At 40.9% G+C, this 22,495-nt stretch overlaps 1 protein-coding gene across 1 annotated transcript in view; it reads right to left on the bottom strand.

Annotated features, from left to right (window-relative positions):
* PITPNC1 (phosphatidylinositol transfer protein cytoplasmic 1) overlaps positions 1-22,495 on the bottom strand; it is a 315,611-nt gene that overhangs the window by 132,889 nt on the left and 160,227 nt on the right. The window contains exons 2-4 of the mRNA XM_049861288.1: positions 20,378-20,526; positions 2,134-2,222; positions 397-404 (exon numbers count right to left, since the gene is read on the bottom strand). Of these exons, the coding sequence (XP_049717245.1) occupies positions 397-404; positions 2,134-2,222; positions 20,378-20,526 (246 nt within the window). The remainder of the gene's footprint in view (positions 1-396; positions 405-2,133; positions 2,223-20,377; positions 20,527-22,495) is intronic.

Consider the following 22,495-nt stretch of genomic DNA (forward strand, 5'->3'; position numbering starts at 1 on the left):
GTGAGCATAAGCTCCACCTTTTATCGATAGCTATCATCATCTCTTTGACAATCATGCTTCTAGAAATTGTTCTTCTATTACAATTAACTATCACAAATAATGCAGTCAAGCTCTTTAAAAATTACAAGCAAAAGTTAATTATGTGAAGTGACTATCAAAGCAGTTTAAATTTATATCCATATTCTTAAACAAATGAGAGCATTCGAGATCTTGCTTTATATATAACTATGTAATAGCCTTTTTTTTTTTTTTAATAGCCTACATTCAAATATTTCTGATCTAAATTGTTCTTCTTCTTCTTGTTTTATTGCATTGCTAAGAAGAGCAGTACCGGGATGTTCCAGTTATTCCACTGATCTTAGACTAAATATTTAAAAATGATTAAATGAAACTTACCGTGTATTCTGATCCCAGATGTTCATTTGGAGAAGAGGGGAAAGAAAAAGAGAGACAAAATGATGATATAGACCATGCTTCTATGCAATATAAAAACCACAGAACTAACAAATATTAGCGAGTGACAATCACTAAAAATGTGGTAAAAAAGCATTCCAAAAATTAACCTTTCATAAATACTGAGTGTCTCCACATTTGCTCTTGAAAACCTTTCACATAATATTTCTGTGGTTGGCCAATTAAAGACAATAAGACAAGGTTCAATTAGCCTATCGGTTTGTGGCTAATTGAAAACCAAAGCATTGGCATTATAAAAACAGAATTGAAGGCTAATAATTCCAGTAGAGCATTTAATTAACCACAAAGGAAATAATTTTAAGTGGAAAAGCAGCTTTTATAACCAATAAGAGGAGTGTGCTATGATGATGTTGGAGTGGGATCTTCAATTTTAATGTGTTCAAGGGCAGGAACTAAACCTTTCTAATTTTTTGGCCATGGTTTCTAGTGAAATATTGAGTGTGCAGAGTTTATTATCACTCCTTCGCAAGTGGGTGAGAAAGCAATTTTAAAGATCTTCCTATTTTCCAATAGCAAAGGAAGTAGCTTGGGGCAGAGAGCCAACAGAACTTTTTACACAAACCACAGTCCAGTTTTTTGTGGGGTGGATGGGGACGTAAAACAAAAAAGTCAAAATGAACAACAAACAACAACTTCAAATACTACTTGGGGATTATTGAAGAAATTGGGAGAAATAAGGATAATGAAATCTCTAGAAATGCCACTGAGAAGGGCTTCATCTTCTTTCTCCATAAGCCATTTCCTCCAGTCCCTCCAAGAAGGAAGATGGAATGGCTTAGCTGAAACCCCACTACCCTCTGCCATCCCCACATCACTGTTAGGAACAATGTTGATGACCTAAAGTATGAAGGCAACAGAAGAAGGAGATATTACGGGACTCCCACAAAACACTGCTTGGATACTGAGAGGATCAAGTCCTTTGGACAAGCCAGGAGGCCAAGGTTTTCTCCGTTCCTCTCCCTGCTGGCATTTTAGGCTTCAGAACAAACCACCACCCCTATGGCCCGATGTTAGCAAAGTTAAAAAGATATAATTCTGGGCTAATCATCCTCCCTCAGGAAGTCGGAGGGGTATGAGGCAGTAGGATGTTTGTCAGCAGGGTTAAAAAGATCCATTAGTCACTTAAGCTGGGGGCATGTAAGAGTGGGGAGAGGAAGTTTTCTTGGGCTCCTCAGCGATGGTGCAGGTGGGGCACACACAGCATAAGCTTACAGAACATCTAGTGGTCCACCTGGCCAGGAGGAGACCGGCAGTAGGGCCCTATTTAAGCCCCTCACCCACAGCACAAAGTGGGGTGTACAAGGAACACTCATCATCTCTCCCCAGACAGCTTTTGAGGGGGGCACTGCTCATGATGAAACTTTTCCTGTTGTATGCTGTCTGATTCTTGTACGTAATAAAAACTACTTTCCATGCACTAAGGTGTGCTCAGCTCTGATAGGAAGGACATGATGTTTATGGAGCAATCCACATTATTTTCTGGTGCCCTTTTTCTAATGGCCTCCTGGCTATCTAGAAATTGGGTACAGCCTGTGAGCACCACACAGATTTGGAGTGTTGTCCCACAGATAATCAATCAATCCTACATCAGTGAAACTCAACTTCTGCTATGTCCTCGCATTCACTACATGTGACGTACTGGTTGTACTATGGACTTACCTGTAATTGTGTAGGGGTAATAGTTCCAAGCCTTCTCAGTAACATAAAATATTTTGGGGACAACAGCTCTAGCCCAACTAGGCAGTTTGCTAAGAAGAAAGAAAGGGGGGGGGGGGAACAATTAGAGTCTGTTCAGAATCTCATTGTATTGCCACATTTAAGAAAACAGGTGAGTCTGAAGGCATCTTTTCTTTTCCCGGTCAACTCATTTCCATCTGTCTCATCTATAGGACCACAATTAATCATCTTCTGTGCATATTCATGTGCTCTTAAAATGTGTAAAGACAGAAGGTTACAGCCTGGTGTGGGACCTCATAGGATTATAACCCTGTCCTCTTGGATTTGATTTGAAAGAATATGAGAGTTCGGTGCCTGGGAGGGGCCGTGTTGGGAGTGGTACAGTATAAGTGGCATGAAGAGATGTTTAAGACCAATATAGGGGGACAGAAGCAAATTCAGCCTAACAATCCACATGAGTGGTGTTTTGAAAGTGGACAAAAACAACAGAGAGTAGCAACTTTAGAGATATGAAGAGAAATAAAATACAGCCCTCTAAAGACTGTAGTGGGTTGAATTGTGTCTCCTTAAAAAGTTATGTTCAAATCCTAATGCCTAGTACCTGTGAATGTGACTGTCTTTGGAAATAGCGTCTTTGCAGATGAAATTAAGTTAAGGAACTCTAGATAGGATCATCCTGGATGAACCAGCAGTCCCTAAATCCAATGACTGCTGTCCTTCTAAGAGAAAGGAGAGGGAGATTTGACTCAGAGACAAACAGAGGGGAAGGCCATGTAAAGACAAAGGCAAAAATTGGAGTGATGTTTCTACAAGCCAAGAAATGCCAAGGTTGGTCGGCAACCACCAGAAGCTGGGAGAGAGGCATGAAACGGATTGTCCTTCAGAGCCTTCAGAAGGAACCCACCCTACTGACACCTTGATTTTGGACATCTGGCCTCCAAAACTGTGGGAGAATATGTTTCTGCTGTTTCAAGCCACCAAGTTTGTGACAATTTGTTGTGGTAGCACTAGGAAACAAATACAATGACAGAACCATTCTCCTGGAGTGGGAGCCTGGGCTGCCATTTGCAGAAAACAAATCCTCTAAACAAGGAAAACCCAACAGCACAGGCCCCAGATCTTTTGTAAACCAAGTACTAATTAAGTTTTGTTTTGTCTTGTCTTCCTTCAGTGGCAAACCCTACAGCATAGTCCCAGCCCGGAGAATTTCTTAAATATTATATTTAAATATGTAATATTATATATTCCTTAATATATAGCTGTGTGGTATTATTTTTCCCCAGCGCTATACCCTGGGGTGTTCTGTCTTCCCAGATGCTGCCATTTTGTTTTTTTTTTTTCCCATTCTGGTGCCTACAGCTAACTGTCTGGGAAGCTGATGTACAGTAGTACATCAGGCCCAGAGAGATGACACAGGTCCTCGGCTCCTGGGGGCTGCTATGTTGGCAAGGAACAAGACACGGTTTTGAATTCCAAGCTGATTTAACCAAGAAAAGGGTGACATCAAGCTTACAGAACCCAAATCCCAAGCCCCTCTTGGCCGTGGAATTTAAATGATATCTAGAGCCAATAAAACGTTGTATACCTTTTATGTCTTCTCAAATTAATTTTCTTATTTCTGACAGTATCCAGATCCTGCTTTTTAAAAGACAAATATGTATCTTTAACAGCTGGCTGGACCTAACCCAAAGCCCTGGGCTGTTTATCAGGGTTAAAACAAATGGGGAAATCAGAGCTCTCCCAAAGCTGGATGAGTGTCAGATGAGGGCAATTCCTCTCAGGTGGGCTGTGAGAAGCGCGCTGAAGCAGCTTGATAATTCACATAACAATTCTTCTTGCTGCTCTAATGCAGAATGGCTCACGCCTATAAAATCATCTCTGCAGTAGCTGGTCATTTACCTTACGTTCACATGGCTCAAATGGACGGGGCTGCTCCCTAAAAGGGATTTTTATAGCTTTTGCTGATGATTTATTCTACCAGTCACTGAAGTTTGAGTGCAACTGGGACTGACGTCTCGAGTGGGAAACTCACACTGGGCTTGCTTACAGGAAATGGTTATAAGCAAAATATATCCTAGGTTTCCACGAGTTTGCGCCATGCCCCAGAGCAATACGTCAATGGATAGAGTAGAAAGACATGGCATTGACGCATAAGCAAGCGATTTTCTGGTGCTGTTTTCGTGTTTTACATTTTTATTATGGAAAATTTCAAATACAGTGAAAACTGTGAGAGCTGGAATTTGACGGGACTGCCTTGTTTTTCCGGATCTTGCAAGTTTTCTGCCTTTGACAGGGTGCAGTCTTACCACTTTTCTACTGCTCTCTATTAGTGGAAAATATTTGCGTTTTCCTTCTCTGACAGGTTTCCACCTTACACAGGTTCTGGCTTTCACAGGTTTTACTGTACATGCAAAAGTAGAGAACACTGTAATGAAACCTAAGGAACCATCATCGTCTAGCTTCAACAGTTATCAACTGGGCTAACCTCCGTCCCCTCCCAACTCCATCCTGAATTATTTTTTTTTCTCCCCCGCTGGGTGAGCAAGATTTTTAATCATCCAAAATCTGCAAGCACTTACAAGTTATCACAATGCCTTGCATTTCTTTAGCAATTTGCTTTTTAAAGAACTTTTAGCTGTTTTTAAGTGTAGAATTCAGTGACATTAATCACATTTACTGCGTTGTGCTACCATCACTACTATCCATTGGTCTTCTTGTGCTTTTAATGGACTAAAAGAGGGCTAGGAATCTCCCCAAAGGTATTGCTTAGCTGAGACAAAGTGGGTATGTCTTCCTACAAGCTTTAGGGCCCACTCTCCACTCCTGTTGGGAGGAGGAATTCCACCCACACCACCTCCCTCCCCAAATCCCCTAGTTTCCTCATTCCCAGTACTCTAGGGCCTGAGCTCCTCCTAATTCACTCCCTACATCATTTAAAAAGCCTCCCCGCAGAACCGTATTCTTAAGCAACGGTCATTTTCTGGAAGAAAGATGAAAAACACTGGCAATTTCCCACTTATGTTGAGACTTTTCCTATTTGTAAATGGTCAGGACTCCACATTCTATAATCTTTATTTTAGCTGTTTTATCTGCCAACTCATACAGGGTATGTAACACTACAATCAATTACCTTTTCCAAGGAGACACCCCCAAAACGCAATCATTTAGCCAAGATGGCTGATAAGGTTTTATGTGACTCTTCTAATTAGTCTGAGAAGGGGGCTTTTCTGGTGTAAGTCACTTACTAGGGCAGACGCAGGAGGCATTTGCAACAACTTCCATGATAACACTATTTAAATATTTTTAAGCCCACTAACAGACCTTCTCTCAGCCCTCACTTCCCCCAGAGCACATCATTATTTGAATAGTTTTTGTCTGAGAAAGTAAAATTTATTTTTCCCCGCAGCAATGATTTATCAGGGCCTACAAAGGAAAATGGAATTAAATTAGTCCCCACCGTTGCTGTCACTTGCATGATGTATACTGTCACACAGCCTACAATTCTAAGAAAAAGTCTGTCACTCAAACTCACTACCAGGTGTCAAACAAGAGCCTCTCTTCTAGAAAGGCAGCTGGGTTCAAATCATGTTTTCTTGGTCCAGGCTCAAACCTCTCAATGCCTCCTATCACCAAGGCTTAGTCTTGGAGACACTGAAGAAGAAGCAGAACAAACTCTAAAGCTTTTATGGAATCTGAAGACATGCTTAGATGGAATGATACCACACCTGTATCACATTCCCCTAAATGGCTTTGTCAATGCCTCCCAAAGACAGACTTTAAAAAATGTTTGGTTTCTTACTTTTAAACTTTAGTATGAAATAGAACATATGAATGACATAGCAGGGTGATCAACTTGTCCTGGTTTGCTGGGGAGTTTTCTCTTTTTAACACTGAAAGCCCCAAGTTCCAGGAAACCCCCAGACTTGGGCAAACTAGGATGGTTGTTCACACTAGACCAGTGGCCCTCAATGAGAGGGGGTTTTGCCCTTCAAGGGACATTTGGCAATGTCTGGAGACATATTTGGTTGACATAACGGAAGCAGGTGGAAGTATTACTGGCATCTTGTGGGCAGGGGCCAGCAGGGATGCTTCTCAACATCCTATGATGCACAGGACAGTCCCCAACAAGAACATCAACAGCCCAAAACATCAACAGTGCCAAGGCTGAGAAACCCTGCCCTAAATAAAACCCATCACCACCAAGTTGACTCTGACTCATTGTACCCTATAGGGCAGAGTAGAACTGCTCCACAGGGTTTCAAAGGAGCAGCTGGTGGATTTGCACTGCCGATCTTTTGGTTAGCAGTCAAGTTCTTAATCACTGCCCCACCAGGGCTCTCCCTAGACATCAGTGACATGATATAGTACCTGTGACACTGTCATATCATCTCTCATCTCATGAATTCCCCAGGTTTCCCTAAACCAGAGTTGACCTAATGAGAAAGCCCCCTGGGTACAATCTGAATTGATCTCAGGTTAAGGGTGTTTACTTAATTCATAAAGGGCTTCCGGAACTGAAAACTAAACTGTCCCTCCATTAGACGCTTCTGGTGCTTTACAACCCAGATTATCACTGGATTCTCCTGGATATCTAATCTCACGGCAATTTATGTTCATTTGTGAATACATTTGCTTCAGGAGGTACTGAACATCATCAGGCTAGATATGGTCCAAATGGAATCTAACTTCATTTTCTCAACAGGGGTCAGAATTATGATGGCTTTCCCTGGAAATCTGGGACTTCGACATTTCCAACAGAGAAACAGCCCTTCCAAGTTAAACACACACAGCTTCAGTTGCAAGCTTTTCCTAAGCAGCGTACCTGTAAAACCTGTCACTTTCTGCACCGCCATTATGCTCAAACAACTGCAGCTCACTTAAAGAGGATTTTTTTAAAAAGGACTCTGCTACCTTCATATCCTCATTTTCCACTGGTCCAAGAGGAATATTCTGGCCTTTTTGTTTTCCCTTTGCACTAATACCTGGCATTTTACAATTATTTGATAATAAATTGCTCCTCTCCAGTTCTGTGTGCTAAGGTATTTAAAATTTCTTCTCCAGTGGCTGTGATTTATTCACTGACTCTTCTAAATGGTTGTACTGGCTGGTCTTTTAGTTCTGCTCTTAAATTATTTCTTTAGTGGCAGCAAAGACCCAAGGGCTGAGTTTCTACACCTGTAGGAGACAGGGCTGTTGGGGTGTCACCCACAGAGAGCATCCAGAAACCAAGTTCCTTGAACTTGGACACAACAGATACCACCACCACCCTCCCTACTTACTAAGACAGTTTGCATGGGGATTCCAGGAACAGAGGCCTGCCTCGTGCAGGTTCTTGGAAGGCCGGGTTTGGGTGGCATCAAGGGAATGTGGCTGGAATCCTGGGAAGCACACAGGGAGCCGACCATGTGTCAGCATCATCCGTCAGGACAGTGGCAGAACTATGCTGGAAACCACCTGCCTGGATGCTAAGATTCCAACCAGCCCTAAAAATTCTGTTTCTATGATTTCCCATAGGAATAGATGAGTGAATGGAGGAAAGGGGGTTCTGACAGCATGAAAGCCCCTGGTGTGTTCTTAAATATTTAGATGGAGAAGGAATAGAATAACATGGACTAAAAAGTGTGTATGGAAGAGGACCCTTACCTATCTGCTCTATTTTTCCCACCATAGCATTTATCACCTTCTAAAATACTACATAATGTCCTTATTTATTATAGCTATTGTAACTAAATTGCAAGTCCCATCAGGGCAGGTGTTTTGGATAGAATTGTGTCATCCAAAGTGATACGTTGAAGTCCTAACCCCTGTACCTGTGAATGTGACTTTGTTTGAAAATGGGGTCTTTAAAGATGCTATGTTGGATGAACATGAGGTTATACTGGAAAGGGGTGGGTCCTAAACCTTTATAACTGGTGTCTTTATAAAAGAGAACATACACAGAGACAGGCAGAGAAAGGACGACCATGTGACGATGGAGGCGGATGCAGCTTCACACTAAGGCGCACCAAGGATTGCAGGGAGCCACCAGGAGCTAGCAGAGAGGCATGGGACAGAGTCTCTCTCAGAGTTCTCAGAAGGAATCAACATGGCCGATACCCTGATTGAGACTTCTAGCCTCCGGAACTGTGAGACAATAAATTTATGTTCTTGTAAGTCATCCAATACATGGAATTTTGTCACAGCAGTCCATTTTTTTAGTCCTAGGAAGCTAAGACAGTGAAGATCTTTGCTCTGTTCCCTGCTGAATCCCTAGCACCTAGAACGGTGCCTAACACACAGTAAGTGCTCAAGAGATATTTTTTTGAATGAATGAAGATTACCTCTGTTCCTTTAGAAGTCAATAAGGAACAGGAACATTCTTGGAAAGTCACGTGAAAATAAGCTATTAGGGTGAATTTACTGCTTTGACACTTTCCCTAGCACCTGTTGCCAGGGCAATGGGCTCTGCCTATTCTGGGGAAGATCTGAGAAATAGGATCAATTTGCTCTGCAAACTCAAAGAGTTGGGAGAATAGGAAGAGTGAGTGGGAAAGTGACCCAAACCATGGCGACAGGGCTCATCAATGAGCTGTTAGGTAAAGCTATCAGCTGGCAGCATGGCTTACAGAATCTTTACTGTCTCCTATCTTTTTTTTTTTTTTTTTATCCCATACCGCCAGAGGCCAGGAAACGTTGCCGTGGAAGGCCAGAGCCATGTGGTAGAAGAAACATTGTTTTCTCCAGGCAAATCGATTCAGGCATTTGGAGGAATCACCGTTAGAAGCTGGCAGTCCTCCCTGAATGGCAGCTGCCAACACAGTCTAATTAATCTGGCAGCCGTGTTGGTGAAGAACATGACACTTCATGACTGCAAAACAAGCCTAAAAATAGACTCCATCTTTTCCCAAATGCTCCCCCGCCCCCCACCTCTTATTCATCCCTCCCTTCATGGGCTTCCTGGGAAGAGATTGGAGCGATACTACAGAAAAAGTGAAAATCAAAGAGGACAAAAGAAAAGCCCCATCTGCATAGACTGTGGGTCACAAGTTTTATTTAGAATCACTATTTCAGAGTTTGATTCAACTCTTGCCTCCTTTTCCTGGATAACAGTTGAAACCTGTATTTTCAAAGACAGGTCAAAAAATATCATTTATTCGGTTAACTAAACTGGATCAAAGGCTCAAAGACAATTCACCAACCACCAAAATGTACTGCGTGCCCAACAGTATCAGACAGAGGAAACGACAGAGGATGGAACAACATCACAAACCTTGAGAGATAAAAGGCAAGTACGAAAGTGATTAACAACATTTAAAAAAAGATATTATACTCAATTTAAAAATATACAAAAGACTTCAATAGGCCTTTCTCCAAAGAAGATATACAAACAGCCAATGAGTACATGAAAAGATGCCCAACATCATTAGTCATTAGGGAAATGCAATTCAAAACCACAGTGAGATACCACTTCACACCCACTAGAGTGGCTATCATCAAAAAGATGAACAATAACAACTGTCGGTGAATGTGCAGAGAAATTGGAACTCTCATACTTTGTTGGTGGGAATATAAAATGGTACAGTTGCTTTGGAAACAGTTTGGCAGTTCCTCAAAAGGTTAAATACAGAGTTACTTTACGACCCAGCAATTCCACTCCTAGGTATACACCCAAGAGAACTGGAAACAGACGTTCATCCAAAATTTTGTATGTGAATGTTCGCAGCAGCATTATTCACAGTAGCCAAAAAGTACAAACAATCCAAATGCCCATCAACAAATGGATACAAAAAATGTGGTATACCCACCCAATGGTATTTTATTTAGCCATAGCTGCAACATGGATGAACCTTGAAAACACGCTAAGTGAAAGAAGCTGTACACAAAAGGCTGCATATTGCAAGACTGCATTTATATAAAATGTCTGGAATAGGCAAATCTATAGAAGTAGAAAATAGATTAGTGGATTCCACGGGCTGGGAAGAGGTGGAATGGGGAGTGACTGCTAATAGGTACAGGGTTTCTTTTTGGGGTGATGAAAGTATTCTGCAATTAGATAGTAGTAATAGTTGCATAGCCTTGTGAATACACTGGAAACCAGGAACTGTACACTTTGAATGAGTGAGTTTTATAGTATATGAATCCTATTTCAATTAAAAAGATTAACATTATACACCATAAGCTAGAAATCTGTATCCTCTAATGTGGCTCCTTAAAGGGATCACCCAAAAATGATTCTTTTCAGAGGTGGCTCTTAGATTTATCCCCTCATTTCTGTTCTCTGACTTGCCCTAATTAGGCACTCATTATCTCTCACTTGGGTAACTTTAATAACTTCCTAACAAGTGGTCTTACCCTTCATCTTCCTTTTATTCTAATACATGATTAACGATACTGCCAGATTCGCCTTCTTAAAGCACCGCTTTAACCGCACTACTTCCTCACTCAAAAACCTTCCGTTGCTCCCCGTTATCTCCTGGTTTAAGGATGAATTCGTGATAGTAGTACTCAAGACTAGAAAAGACAGTGGTTCGACTTTTTTTTTGCTGGCTCCAACCCCTTTCCTGTTGCAGGGAAATCCTCTCAAGTATTGGTGGAATGTAGACTCTCACAACCCAAGTCAAGGCAGAGAACTCTCATTTCCCTGCCCCCCACACTGACAGCCAGGGCTTGGTCTGGAAACTCAGTGGAATGTTTATGTTTGGGACTTTGGAACAAATGATGGAAAGAAAAAAAAAAGGACAATTAGGATCCACCATGGCAGTTGTAGCGGTGAATGCTGGAGGTGGCAGTGGTGTGGGACGGTGATGCAGAATCAAACTGTCTGGTTCTGCTTAGAGATGGTGGTCATCACTGCTGTCCTTGGCCCTGGAGCTGCCCTGATGCCTACCCATTCTCAAGCCTCTGGATAATTCTGTGGGCCTCTAATATCCTTCCATCAAATGTCCTTTCTGCTCAAGGCAGACTCAGTTTCTCTTGCTTGCTACTATGAACTTTGACTGATAGATATAGCCTCAAACTGTTTTCAGCTTGTCTCCCATTCATTCTCTACAGATACCTTTTACACCAGCCAAATTGACTGCTTATTGAGAGATGAATGTTTTGGGCTATCTTTGCTTGGTGACAGTAATTGATTGTTCTTCCAACTCCCCTTTGAGCAATTTTCTGTTTTCCACATAAACTGGAGAGTAAGCCCTGACTACACAGGCTTTGAGTGTTGCCCGTGCCTCTAACAGTTACTTCTCGTAATAAATCAATAAAGCAGTTTCTGAGTGTGAGTTGGCTTCACATATGGATTGATATAAGGAAGAGAATCCACTCACTATGGCAGCCAGTCACATGTCCTATGACTTCAGGTCCATAAGACAATGGTATTTAAATGGGCACTGGGAACATTTCAGCTACTGCCAGTCCAGTCCAACTCTCAGGACCCACTGCTCTGGGGGCACTTACAAAACGGACATAGGGCTCACAGGCTGGAACACTCAAAGCAGCTCGTTTTAGGGAAGAAAATTACTAGGTACACACTTTTAAGTAGCCAATCATTCTATTGCTGAGGGTGCTTGAGCATAAAAAAAAAAAAAAAGTGATTTTAATTTTATTTTTTTTGATTATCATTCAGTAAAATTAACTTTGTTGGTATATATAATTTTATGAATTTTAACATTACCACTCAGATTTAACGAATTAACATTTTTCTATATTTGTGATTGAATCCTTCTCCTTTAAGAAATAAAATGGTACAAGTACAGTGAAGGTTTCCTCCCACTCCAACTCACTCCCCTTCCTCCCCAAAGGTGGCTCGTCCATGTTTTATACCTTTACTATATCTGGCAGCACAGTGGTTAAGTGCTACGGCTGTTTACCAAAAGGTCGGCAGTTCCAATCTACCATCCACTTCTTGAAAACCCTATGGGACAGTTCTACTCTGTTTTATAGGGTCTCTACGAGTCAGAATCGACTCAATAGCAATGGGTTTGGTTTTTTGGTTTTGTGCACATATATATGTGTGTATACATACATATGCATATATATACAAATGCAGTAAAGTGTTCTGTACATTTTAAAAATATATATAAATGGCACAATTCTCTCTCTTATCTACCTACCTACCTACTTACCTTCCTACCTATCCATTCATCTATTTACAACTTACCTGTTGCACATTATACTATATTTTTGAAATTTATCAAAGTACATCTGATTCCTTACATTTAATCGCTGTGGAGGTTTCTGTTATATGAATATACCACAATGTATTCCCATTCGCAGATATTTAGATTGTTTCCATTTATTTTACACTGCATAAGTGTTACATTTAATCCCCTCGAACATGTTTATTTGCACAAGAATTTCTCTAGCGTTTCTACCTGGAAATATTATTCCTGAATTGAAGGTATACATATTTTTGACTTTTCTAATTATTGCCAATTGCTCTTTAAAGAGGTGGTATCAGTTTACACCTCTCATCAGCATTGGAAATTAGTTCTTGTCTGCTCACATACTTGGCAACTTCCAGTATTATCAAACTGTTTAATTTTTATCAATATGATGCGTGTGAAAGGGGATGCTATTGTTGTTTTAATTTGTGTTTTCCTGCCTTCCTATAGGTGGGCACTTTTCATACAAATATTGGCCATTCACATTCCCTCTTCTCTGAATGGATGTTCAATCCTTTGCCCATTTCTCCACTGGGTTATTTTGTCTTTTTTTTTTTTTTTTTAATTAAAACTTTTTCTTTCTTTCTTTCTTTTTTAATTTTTAAGAGTTCTTGCTATACAGTTGAATGCCAGTTCTTGGTCTATATGTATGTTGCAAATATTTTCTTCCAGGCAGGAGCTGTTCTTTTTATTTTTGGCATCTTTTGCTACTCAGAGATTTACTTTTTAATGTGTGTGTCTTTTGCTATGCAGAGGTTATTAATTTTAATTACATCTTGTTTAATTAGTTCTGCAATACTCCCCAAATCATAAAGACATTTACCTATATTTTCTTCTAAAAATTTTACAGCACTCCTCCCCTCCACCCCCATTTAGGTCTTTACTCAATCTGGAATTTGTTTTCCTAATTAGAAATCTAATCACCCCAACATCATATGTTGATGAGTTCATCTTTCTCTCACTAATTTGATTTGCATTAAATTTATAGATTGATTAGGGAGTTGATGGCATATTTATAATATAGCCCTTCCCATCCATGAATATTGTATACCTCATCATTTGTTCAGAGCTTTTAAAAATGTCCTTCACTAATGTTTTATATTTTTTCTTGAAAATTTTTATACATCTAATAGATTTATTAGTGGGTACTTTTAAGTTTCTTTTGCTATTGCAAATGGAATTTTTTAAAAAGTATATTTTCCCATTTATTGTTCCTGTCATGCAATAAGCCTATGGATTTTTGTATATGTCTCTTATATTCAGCAGTTTTGCTGGAATCTGATACTGATGTTAACAGCTGTCTGGAGTGTCTGGAATTTCCATTAGACAATCATTTATTTGCAAATGATAACTGTGCTTCTCCTTTCCTCTATTTCTTACTTTATCACATTGGCTAGGACCTTCACAAGCATCTTTATTTTGTTCCTGACTTTCTGTGGTAAAATATGCAAAAATATTTATTAAACATTAACTTAACAAACTTCTGGGATAAATCTGATGATGCCATGATCTATATTACTATTATTGTTATTATACTCTTAAACATTTGATTTGCTAACACTTTATTTTGGATTTGCATGTGCAGGTTTTTAACTGAGATTGGTCTACATGCTTCCTTTTTCATGTTGTTATTGTCCATTTTTGTTACCAAGGTTAATGTGGTATTATTAATTGCCTTTCCAGAAGTATCTGGGAAGATGACTTCCCCTCCCCTGCTTTCTTAAAGGCAGATCATGCCTCTCTTAATAAAAGTTGAAAATGTCAAATACTTTCCCAGGCACCCTTTGCAGCCAGGGATGGCCACGTGACCTAGTTCTGGCCAAAGACACATAAGATTTTCCTCCCTGATAAAAAGAGAAAGATGTTCAAGGGGGGTCTCTTTCCTATGCTTTCCATTTTGTCTTTTGGATGCGATAATAATAGGATATTATATGATGCCATCTTGTAACCACAGGGCACAAATTTAAGGGTAAAAACTAACATGATGAGGATGGTAAAGTGAAAGGAAGAGGCTGGGTCGATGCTGACATCTTTGTGAGACATTAAGAAAAAATAACATCAGCAATATTACTTAATTCACTTATACTAGTTATTGTAATGTTGTGGCCCAAAGCATACTAATTAACAACTCATTTAACATTAAAACAAGTTAAAGACATTTTCTGCTTTCTCTGTTCTCTAGAGTACTACCATGTGAGACTCCATTCTAGAAAGTTTGGTAAAAGTCACCAGTATAATTATCTGAGCCTGAGTGAACTCATATGAGGAGATTAAGAGGATTAATGGGTAATTTCTGATTCAATTTCTTTAATGGTTATATGTCTCTCAGTTTTTACAGTCAATTTAGAAATTGTATATTTTTCTAGAAAATGTCCCTCTCATTTAATTTTCAAATTGGCACAAAAACATTCCCATCATTTTTCTTATTATGTTTTAAATATCTGCCATATCAGCCATTATGCCCCCTCTTTATTCCTAATCTTAATATTTGTGCCTTCTTTCATTTTTCTTGACTTTGAAAAGAATTTATCTTTTGATATTCTTTTCAGACAACTGACTTTTAGATTGACTGTTCCTTTTTATTGTTTATTGGTTTTCTATTTCATTAACTTTTGCTCTTGCTTTTACTGTTTGCGTCTTCTTCCAATTGACACGATTAGCCTAATATAAAATTCTTGAATTGACTGAAGAAGGTTATTAATTTCTAATCTTTCTTCTTTTCTAATATATTCATGAAGAGGTATAAAATTTCCTTCTGAAGACCTCTTTAGCTGAATCTTACAAGTTTTGATGTATAGTGTGTCTGATGTTCAATTCTAAATACAATGTAATTATCATTGTGCTTTCTCCCTTGATTCATAAATTTAGAAGTTTTTATAATTCTAAATGATAAGGGAGCTGAATTTTTAATGATTTGTCATCAATTTCTTATTGTAATGCTATGTAAACAGCAAAAAGGATTTATGATATTGATTTTCTGGTATATGTTGAAATTGTTTTCTGGCTTAGTTTGTAGTCAGTTTTTGTACATTTTCATGTGTATTTGAAAAGCATATTGGTCCCAGGGTCTATCAGTGATCAAGTTTGTAATTATGTTGTTTATGTCTTCTCTACAAGGAGCTCTGGTGGTGCAATGATTAAGTGCTCGGCTGCTAACCAAAAGATTGGCGGTTAGAACACACCCAGCAGCTCCACAGGAGAAAGACCTGGTGATCTGCTTCTGTAAAGATTAAAAAATCCAAAACAAACCCATTGCTGTCGAGTCGATTCCGGCTTATAGTGACCCTATAGGACCCTATAGAGTTGAACTGCACCACGGGGCTTCTAAGGAGCTGCTGGTGGATTCAAACCACTGACCTTTTGGTTAGCAGCCAAACACTTAACCACCGCACCACCAAGGCTCCCCGTAAAGATTACAGCCTAGGAAATCCTACGGGGCAGTTCCATTCTGTCACACAGGTCGATAAGAAGTGAAGATCAACTTGACTATATTCAACAACAACAGTGACAACCTCCCTATGTTGGCTAAATTGTTTGCCTATTTAATGTATCAGCTTATTAAACACATTTCTTAAAATCTTCTGTTACAATTTTGGACTTCTTGTAATTCTGTCAGTTTGCCTTATATTCGTTGAGCTAGGCTTAGGTTTAAGATTTAATTCACATACCTTTATTGTGACCACTGATACATTTTGATTTATTTTACTATGAAAATTTGTGTTCTACTGCTACAATATGGATGAACCTTGAAAACATGCTGAGTGAAGTCAGGCAGTCACGAAAGGACAAATATTTTATGACCCCTTTATATGAAATATATGAAATAGGCAAATGTATAAAGACCAAAGTTCATTAGAGGTAACTAGGCATAGGGAGAAGGGGAAAAGGGAGTCATTGTTCAGCAGGTACTGAGCTTCTGTTGGAAATCCTGGTGGTGTAGTGGTTAAGTGTTACAGCTGCTAACCAAAAGGTCAGCAGTTCAAATCCGCCAGGTGCTCCTTGGAAACTCTATGGGGCAGTTCTACTCTGTCCTATAGGGTCACTATGAGTCGGAATCAACTCAGTGGCAAAGGGTTGTTTTTTTTATCTTCTATGTTGGAGCCCTAGTGGTGCAGTGCTTAAAGCACTCGGCTGCTAACCAAAAGGACAGCAGATCAAACCCACCAGCCACTCCACAGGAGAAAGATGTTGCAGTATGCTTCAGTGAAGATTTACAGCCTTGGAAATCAAATATGGTCCCTATGAGAAGGAATCAACTCAATGGCAGTGGGTTATCTTCCATGCTATTGTTATCTATTATTTAATTCCACAAATATATCCCTAATTAGTCATTATTAGTGGTTTTAAAACATTCTGGGCTTATTCAGATTTGACTAAATGTTTAGCAATTTTTTACTATTGCTTCTAGCATTCCCCTCCTCCTCCTTGAACTCTTTTTCTTTTTCTTGAAGTACATCCTTTACTAGTTCTTTCAGTGTGGGTCTCTCAGTAGTAAACTCTCTCAGTGCTTGATTGTCAGAAACTATTTTCATCCATGATTCTCAGTTTCTGTTCCCCATTTGTGAGAGCCCAAGACCACATTTCCTATCCCCTTATGGGCATTACAGCTCCAGGCCCTGGACGTGAGAACCTACTCTCAGTTCTGATATCCCCCAGCCTCCACAGCATTAGCTTTTCTACTATTCTCTTTGCGCTCCCTCTTTACTTCTAGTAATTGAGGATTAACATTCACAGGTTTTGAACTTAGCTATATATTGTTATATTTCATCCTGTGTTTGTCACAGGAGAGGGGGAAAGGGTCTACATTAATCTTTTTTAGTTACTGTTCCTGGATGTCCAGATATTCTATTTATAACAAATCCCCCTCTTACTAACGTTTATTATTCGCCTTTAAAATAAATACCATATCTTTTAATAGAGAAAACAGACATGACAGAAACAGCTGGACAGTTCCTTATTCGTTTTCAGCAAAGGTTGTAAAGTTTTCTAATTTTTTTTGTACATAGGGAACATTCCCCAGGCAGTAACTTGGGAGAATGCAACCATCTGCCAAGAAATGGAATTTTCCATAGCTTTGTATGTATTTTCCTGCATCTCCCTCATTGCTCTTTGCTCCACGGAGGTGATCCCTGAGGAGCAACCTGCTCAGTATTTGATTTACACCCTCTGCACTAAGAATGCCAAAGCGCTCTGCACTAAGAATGCCAAAGCAGCATATTGGGAAACCTGTCTCTGGAAAGGAAAGCATTCCCAGGCCAGACTCCGAGCTCAGCTATCCCTGCAAGTCAACAGCTGGCTGGAGGCTGAACTGGTTCCAACTCCTGGGAATTCACAGCTACTAATAGATGAATGGGATCGATCTCATTTGCATTTCATCGTGACTCAGGAATTCCCCCGTACTGCATCCCTGGGCAAATTAAAAAGTGTTGGTTTAATCAGCCCAAGGCTTCACTGTCAGGATATCAGCCTGGGAGACATCCATGACCCTTGTGAGAGGACCCAAATTCTCCTATTGAGAAGGAATAATCCACTTCAGCCAGTGGGAGGGTGGAGCCGATATGAGAATGGTGGGATCCAAATATGGCTCCTCTCAAAAGCATCTGAACCTGTCCACGGCACTGAGGATGAATAAATATTCACAGGTAACAGTGAGTAAACCTGGGGTACTGTTCAGCTATTATGTTGGAAATGCTTTCTGAATCATCACCTGTGGGCTGCAAGGACGGGCCATCCAAAAAAAAAAAAAAAAAAACCCCGCTGCCATCAAGTCAATTCCCACTCAAAGCGACTCTACAGGACAGAGTAGAACTGCCCCATAGAGTTTCCAAGGAGCACCTGGTGGATCTGAACTGCAGACCTTTTTGGTTAGCAGTCATAGCACTTAACAACTACAACCAGGGTTTCTGGAAGGAAGGGCCATAGGTGGTGAAAAAAAAGGACTCATAGAAATATATGTACAATATATCCTAGAGAAATTAGTCATCACACGAATAGACATATGCACACCCATGTTCATTGAAGTATTGTTCACAATAGCAAAAAACTGGAGAAAACCTAGGTGCTCATCAACAGATGAATGGATAAACAAATTATGGTACATACACACAATGGAATACTACGCAACAATAAAGAACAATGACAAATTCGCAATAAATCTCACAATGTGGATTAATCTGGAGGGCATTATGCTGTGTGAAATAAGTCAGTTGAAAAAGGAGAACTATTGTATGAAACCACTATTATAAGAGCTCAAGAAAAGGTTTAATTTAAACACAGCAGAAAACATTCTTTGATAGTCATGAGGGTGGGGAGGGAGGAAGATGGGAATTTACTAACTAGATAGTAGACAAGGATCATCTTTTTGGTGAAGCGAAGGACAACACAATACAGGAGAAGTCAGCACAACTGGACTAAACTAAAAGCTAAAAAGTTGCCTGAAAACATCCAAACACTTTGAGGGACAGAGTAGCTGGGGCTAGGGCCTGGCGACCATGGTTTTGGGTGACATCTAGGTCAACTGGCATAACAAAGTTTATTAAGAAAATGTTCTGCATCCCACTTTGGCGAGCAGCATTTGGGGTCTTAAAAGTATGTAAGTGGCTTCACCTAAAGCACACACACACACAAGTATATATATACAATGTAAGACTTTATAGCAAAAGTTCCGGTCATACAATGGTGGTGATGGGGGGAGGGTAAGTTTTATATATATGTTTCGGCTGCTAACTGAAAGATTGGCAGTTTGAACCCACTCAGTAGCTGTATGGGAAAAACACCTGGCGATCTCCTCCCATAAAGATGACAGCCTAGAAAACTCTATGGGATAGTTCTACTCTGTCATACCAGGTTGCTATGAGTCAAAAATTGACTTGATGGCTCCTAACAACAACAACTCTCTTATTTATATAAAAAAAACAAACCTGTTGCCGTTGAGCTGATTCCGGCTCACAGCAATGTGTATATATAAAATTCTGGTCTTACTGTGTTAAATGAAGCTACAGTTCTGTTTTGCTTGGCAAAAGGCAGGCTAACTAAAAAAAAAAAAACCAAACTCATTGCCATCAACTTGACTCTAACTTATAGTGACCCTATAGGACAGAGTAGAACTTCCCCATAGGGTTTCCAAGGAGCGGCTGGTAGATTTGAACTGCCGACCTCTTGGTTAGTAGCCAAACATTTAACCACTGCACCACAAGGGCTCTAAAAGGCAAGCTAGAGTGTGTTATTTTGGTCCCTTCTTTTGGCCACACAAAAGGAGTAGATGTCACTTGTCCCTTGTTTCATCCCTCTCAAGGATTTCAACTGTCCTTGAGGCCTCTTCCATGTGGGCAAAAATATTTGACCCAGAAAATAACTGAACAGAAGAAAATGGGCTGGAGGGGGATACAGGTGGGGAGAAGGCCAGGCAAGCCCTACTATTCAGTTATGTTATTAGTGATAAGAAAATAGCAAGAGATTTAAGAATCTATTTTGCAAGACAGAAATGGTAGCTTTTGACCCTAGGTCCTTTACCCTTTTAAAAGGGGAGATGACAATCCCTACCTTGGAAAAAATGGAGCCACTTGAGAAACTGAAGCCACATTAGCCAACACAGATCACTTTGGTCACAGGGGACTGTTCATTTTGTCAATTCCCTATGAAGAGTCCTGAGTGGTCATCTAGCTATAAGTGGAAATCTTACCACGTCATGACCCCAACTGTACACTGCCACCTTGAGTGCTTCTCTACAAGTTACAGGCACAGCCATCTCTTTCCTACTGCTGACACTAATCAACGGGAGAAACAATGCCGTTTAATCCTTCTGATCAGATTTCATCTTGACATAACATCAAAGGGGTGGGATAGGTCAGGCAATAGCTCCTCCGAAGAAAATGCAGTTGAGGGTGATTTTGCAGAATGCAGGGGATTCTGTTTTTGGAAGCAACTAGGTTGGTGGTATAGATGGTGGATGCAATGGCTTTCCAAGTCACCTTTTTATCCCAGACACTCACTGCCTCCAGGTCAATCTTACCTTACCCTGTGGGTCAGCGAGGAGGGGATCTGGGTGGTGAGAAAGGCCCAAGGCTGAAGGTCTGGCCGCCATGACTTACCTGTTGAGATATACCCGCTTCTCTGTGAACTGCCCATTGCCATGGTGAGGGTCCTCAAAGGGCTCATTCTGGACAACCTCCACCCCTTCTCCTCGGTCACTCTGTTCATGGCTGTGCTTGCTGATCATGTACAGCTGTCCGATTTTATACTGCGGAACACACAGAGACAGAGAGGTCAGCCCCACCACCTTCCTTCCATAACCCGGCCTTCAACCACGCCGCAACAAGAAACTAATAACCAGGGCTTCCAACTGGCTCATTTTCGATCAACCCCCTGCTGAGAATTTGAATTTCTAGCCCAGAGGTACTGAATCAGAATCTGTATTTTAATAAGGTCCCCAGGCAATTCTTAGGTATACACGAGAATTACCTGGGGATCTTGTTAAAATGTAGATTCTGTTTCAGTATATCTGGAGTGGAAATTAAATTCTCAGCAGGGGGTGGAACCAAAATGAACCAGTTCAAAGCCCTGCTAATAACATCAGCACCTGCTGAGAAAAGAAAGCAAACACTTTTCACTTTTCCTGGGGAGCAAGGAAGAGAACAAAGTGTGAGCAGAATATAGAAATGGTGCTTCCCACGAACATTTTTCATCACTTTTTTTTGAAACGCTCGCTGGGGTGGAGGTCTTTAAGGTCTGGCTGCTGACTAAACCCTTAGGTAGTAGCAAGGGAGGGGGAAGCACTAAATTCTCCCTTTCCATTCTGGCCCTACTGGGTTACATGGAGCTAAAGTTCTGTTTTGCCTGGCAAAAGACAGGTTAACCAAAACCAAACCCATTGCCACTGAGTGGATTCTCACTCATAGGGACGCTACAGGACAGAGTAGAAATGCCCCATAGGGTTTACAAGGCTGTAAATCTCTATGGAGCAACTGGTGGGTTTGGTTAGCAGCCAAGTGCTTTAACCACTGCACCACCAGGGCTTCTAAAAAGGCAGGTTAGGACATGCTTTTTCTGTCCCTTCTTTCTGCCTAATTAATGGCACTGCTGGGTCCAAGAAGGGTAAAGGCCATCTGCCTCTTCCATCATCCCTCTCAAGGTTTTCAACTCTCCTGGAGAACTCTGCCCCTACAGGGGCAGTTCTCAAACACGGCTGGACATTAGAATCACCCGGAAGCTTCTCAAAACTCCAGTTCCAGGCCCCACCCTGAGTGGAACCAAGTGAAGTGTATTCTAGAAGGTTCATCCACACCAAGGATCATCTACAGTATCTTTAGCTCCTTTTTCCAACTCCACTAACATTGGGAATCTTCTACCTTGGGGTCTCAGAAGCCGCTCGTGTTTATACTAAAATGATAACATTGAGCAGCATAAGGAAAAAAAACAACCCAGTGCAGAGTATGAATATTTTCTGTCCTTCATTTTTCAGCTGTTCCACTCTCCTTCCTGCCTCTCCGAAAACTCAGCGGCCAGCAGACATTTCTTCCCCCAGTGGACTTCCAAAGTGGCAGAACTAATTTGACAGGGAGGAGGAGAAGAGAGAGAGAAAGAAGGGAGAGAGTGACTGTAAAATACTTGTACATGAGGGATGAGTCTGCTTGGAGTCAGGAGGCAGAACCATGTGACTGCTGTGGCCTTCCAGCAGATTCCGTGTAAGGCAACACAGACACCTCAGTGTCGTCATCGTCAAGGTCTCCGGGAGGGAGGCAGGGGGCCTGAGTCTGCAGCAAGCTAATGAGGGCTCTGGGTCCTTCCCAGAGGGGCGCAGGCCAGCAGAAGAGAAAAAAATATATTTTAAAATAGGGGGCAGGTGAAATGTAAAACTCAACAGTGCGGTCAGCTTCAAAGCTGTGAGGCAGCCAGGTCTCTTGGGGCTGGGCTCTTGGGCACACACACATCCAAAGGTACCTCTCTCACTCTGAGGCAGGTGCAGGGAGGGGAGTGTGAAGAGGATCTGAAAGGCTCTGGTCTGGCTGGTGGGAGGGACCATGTAACCATGTGCCCAGTAACCATGACAATGGTTGGGCTTCTCCACCAGCTGTGCTTCCTATCCATGCCCCACCTTGCTCCAGAAAGCTTTTAAAAATGCTTTTAGTGTGTGTGTGTGTGTGTGTGTTGCATGCATGCTTGCACAAGTGTAGGTTAGGCATATGCATTTGTGTGGGGGCAGTTCTAAG

The sequence above is a fragment of the Elephas maximus genome, chromosome 19, assembly GCF_024166365.1.
Source record: "Elephas maximus indicus isolate mEleMax1 chromosome 19, mEleMax1 primary haplotype, whole genome shotgun sequence".
NCBI classification, from domain to species: domain Eukaryota; kingdom Metazoa; phylum Chordata; class Mammalia; order Proboscidea; family Elephantidae; genus Elephas; species Elephas maximus.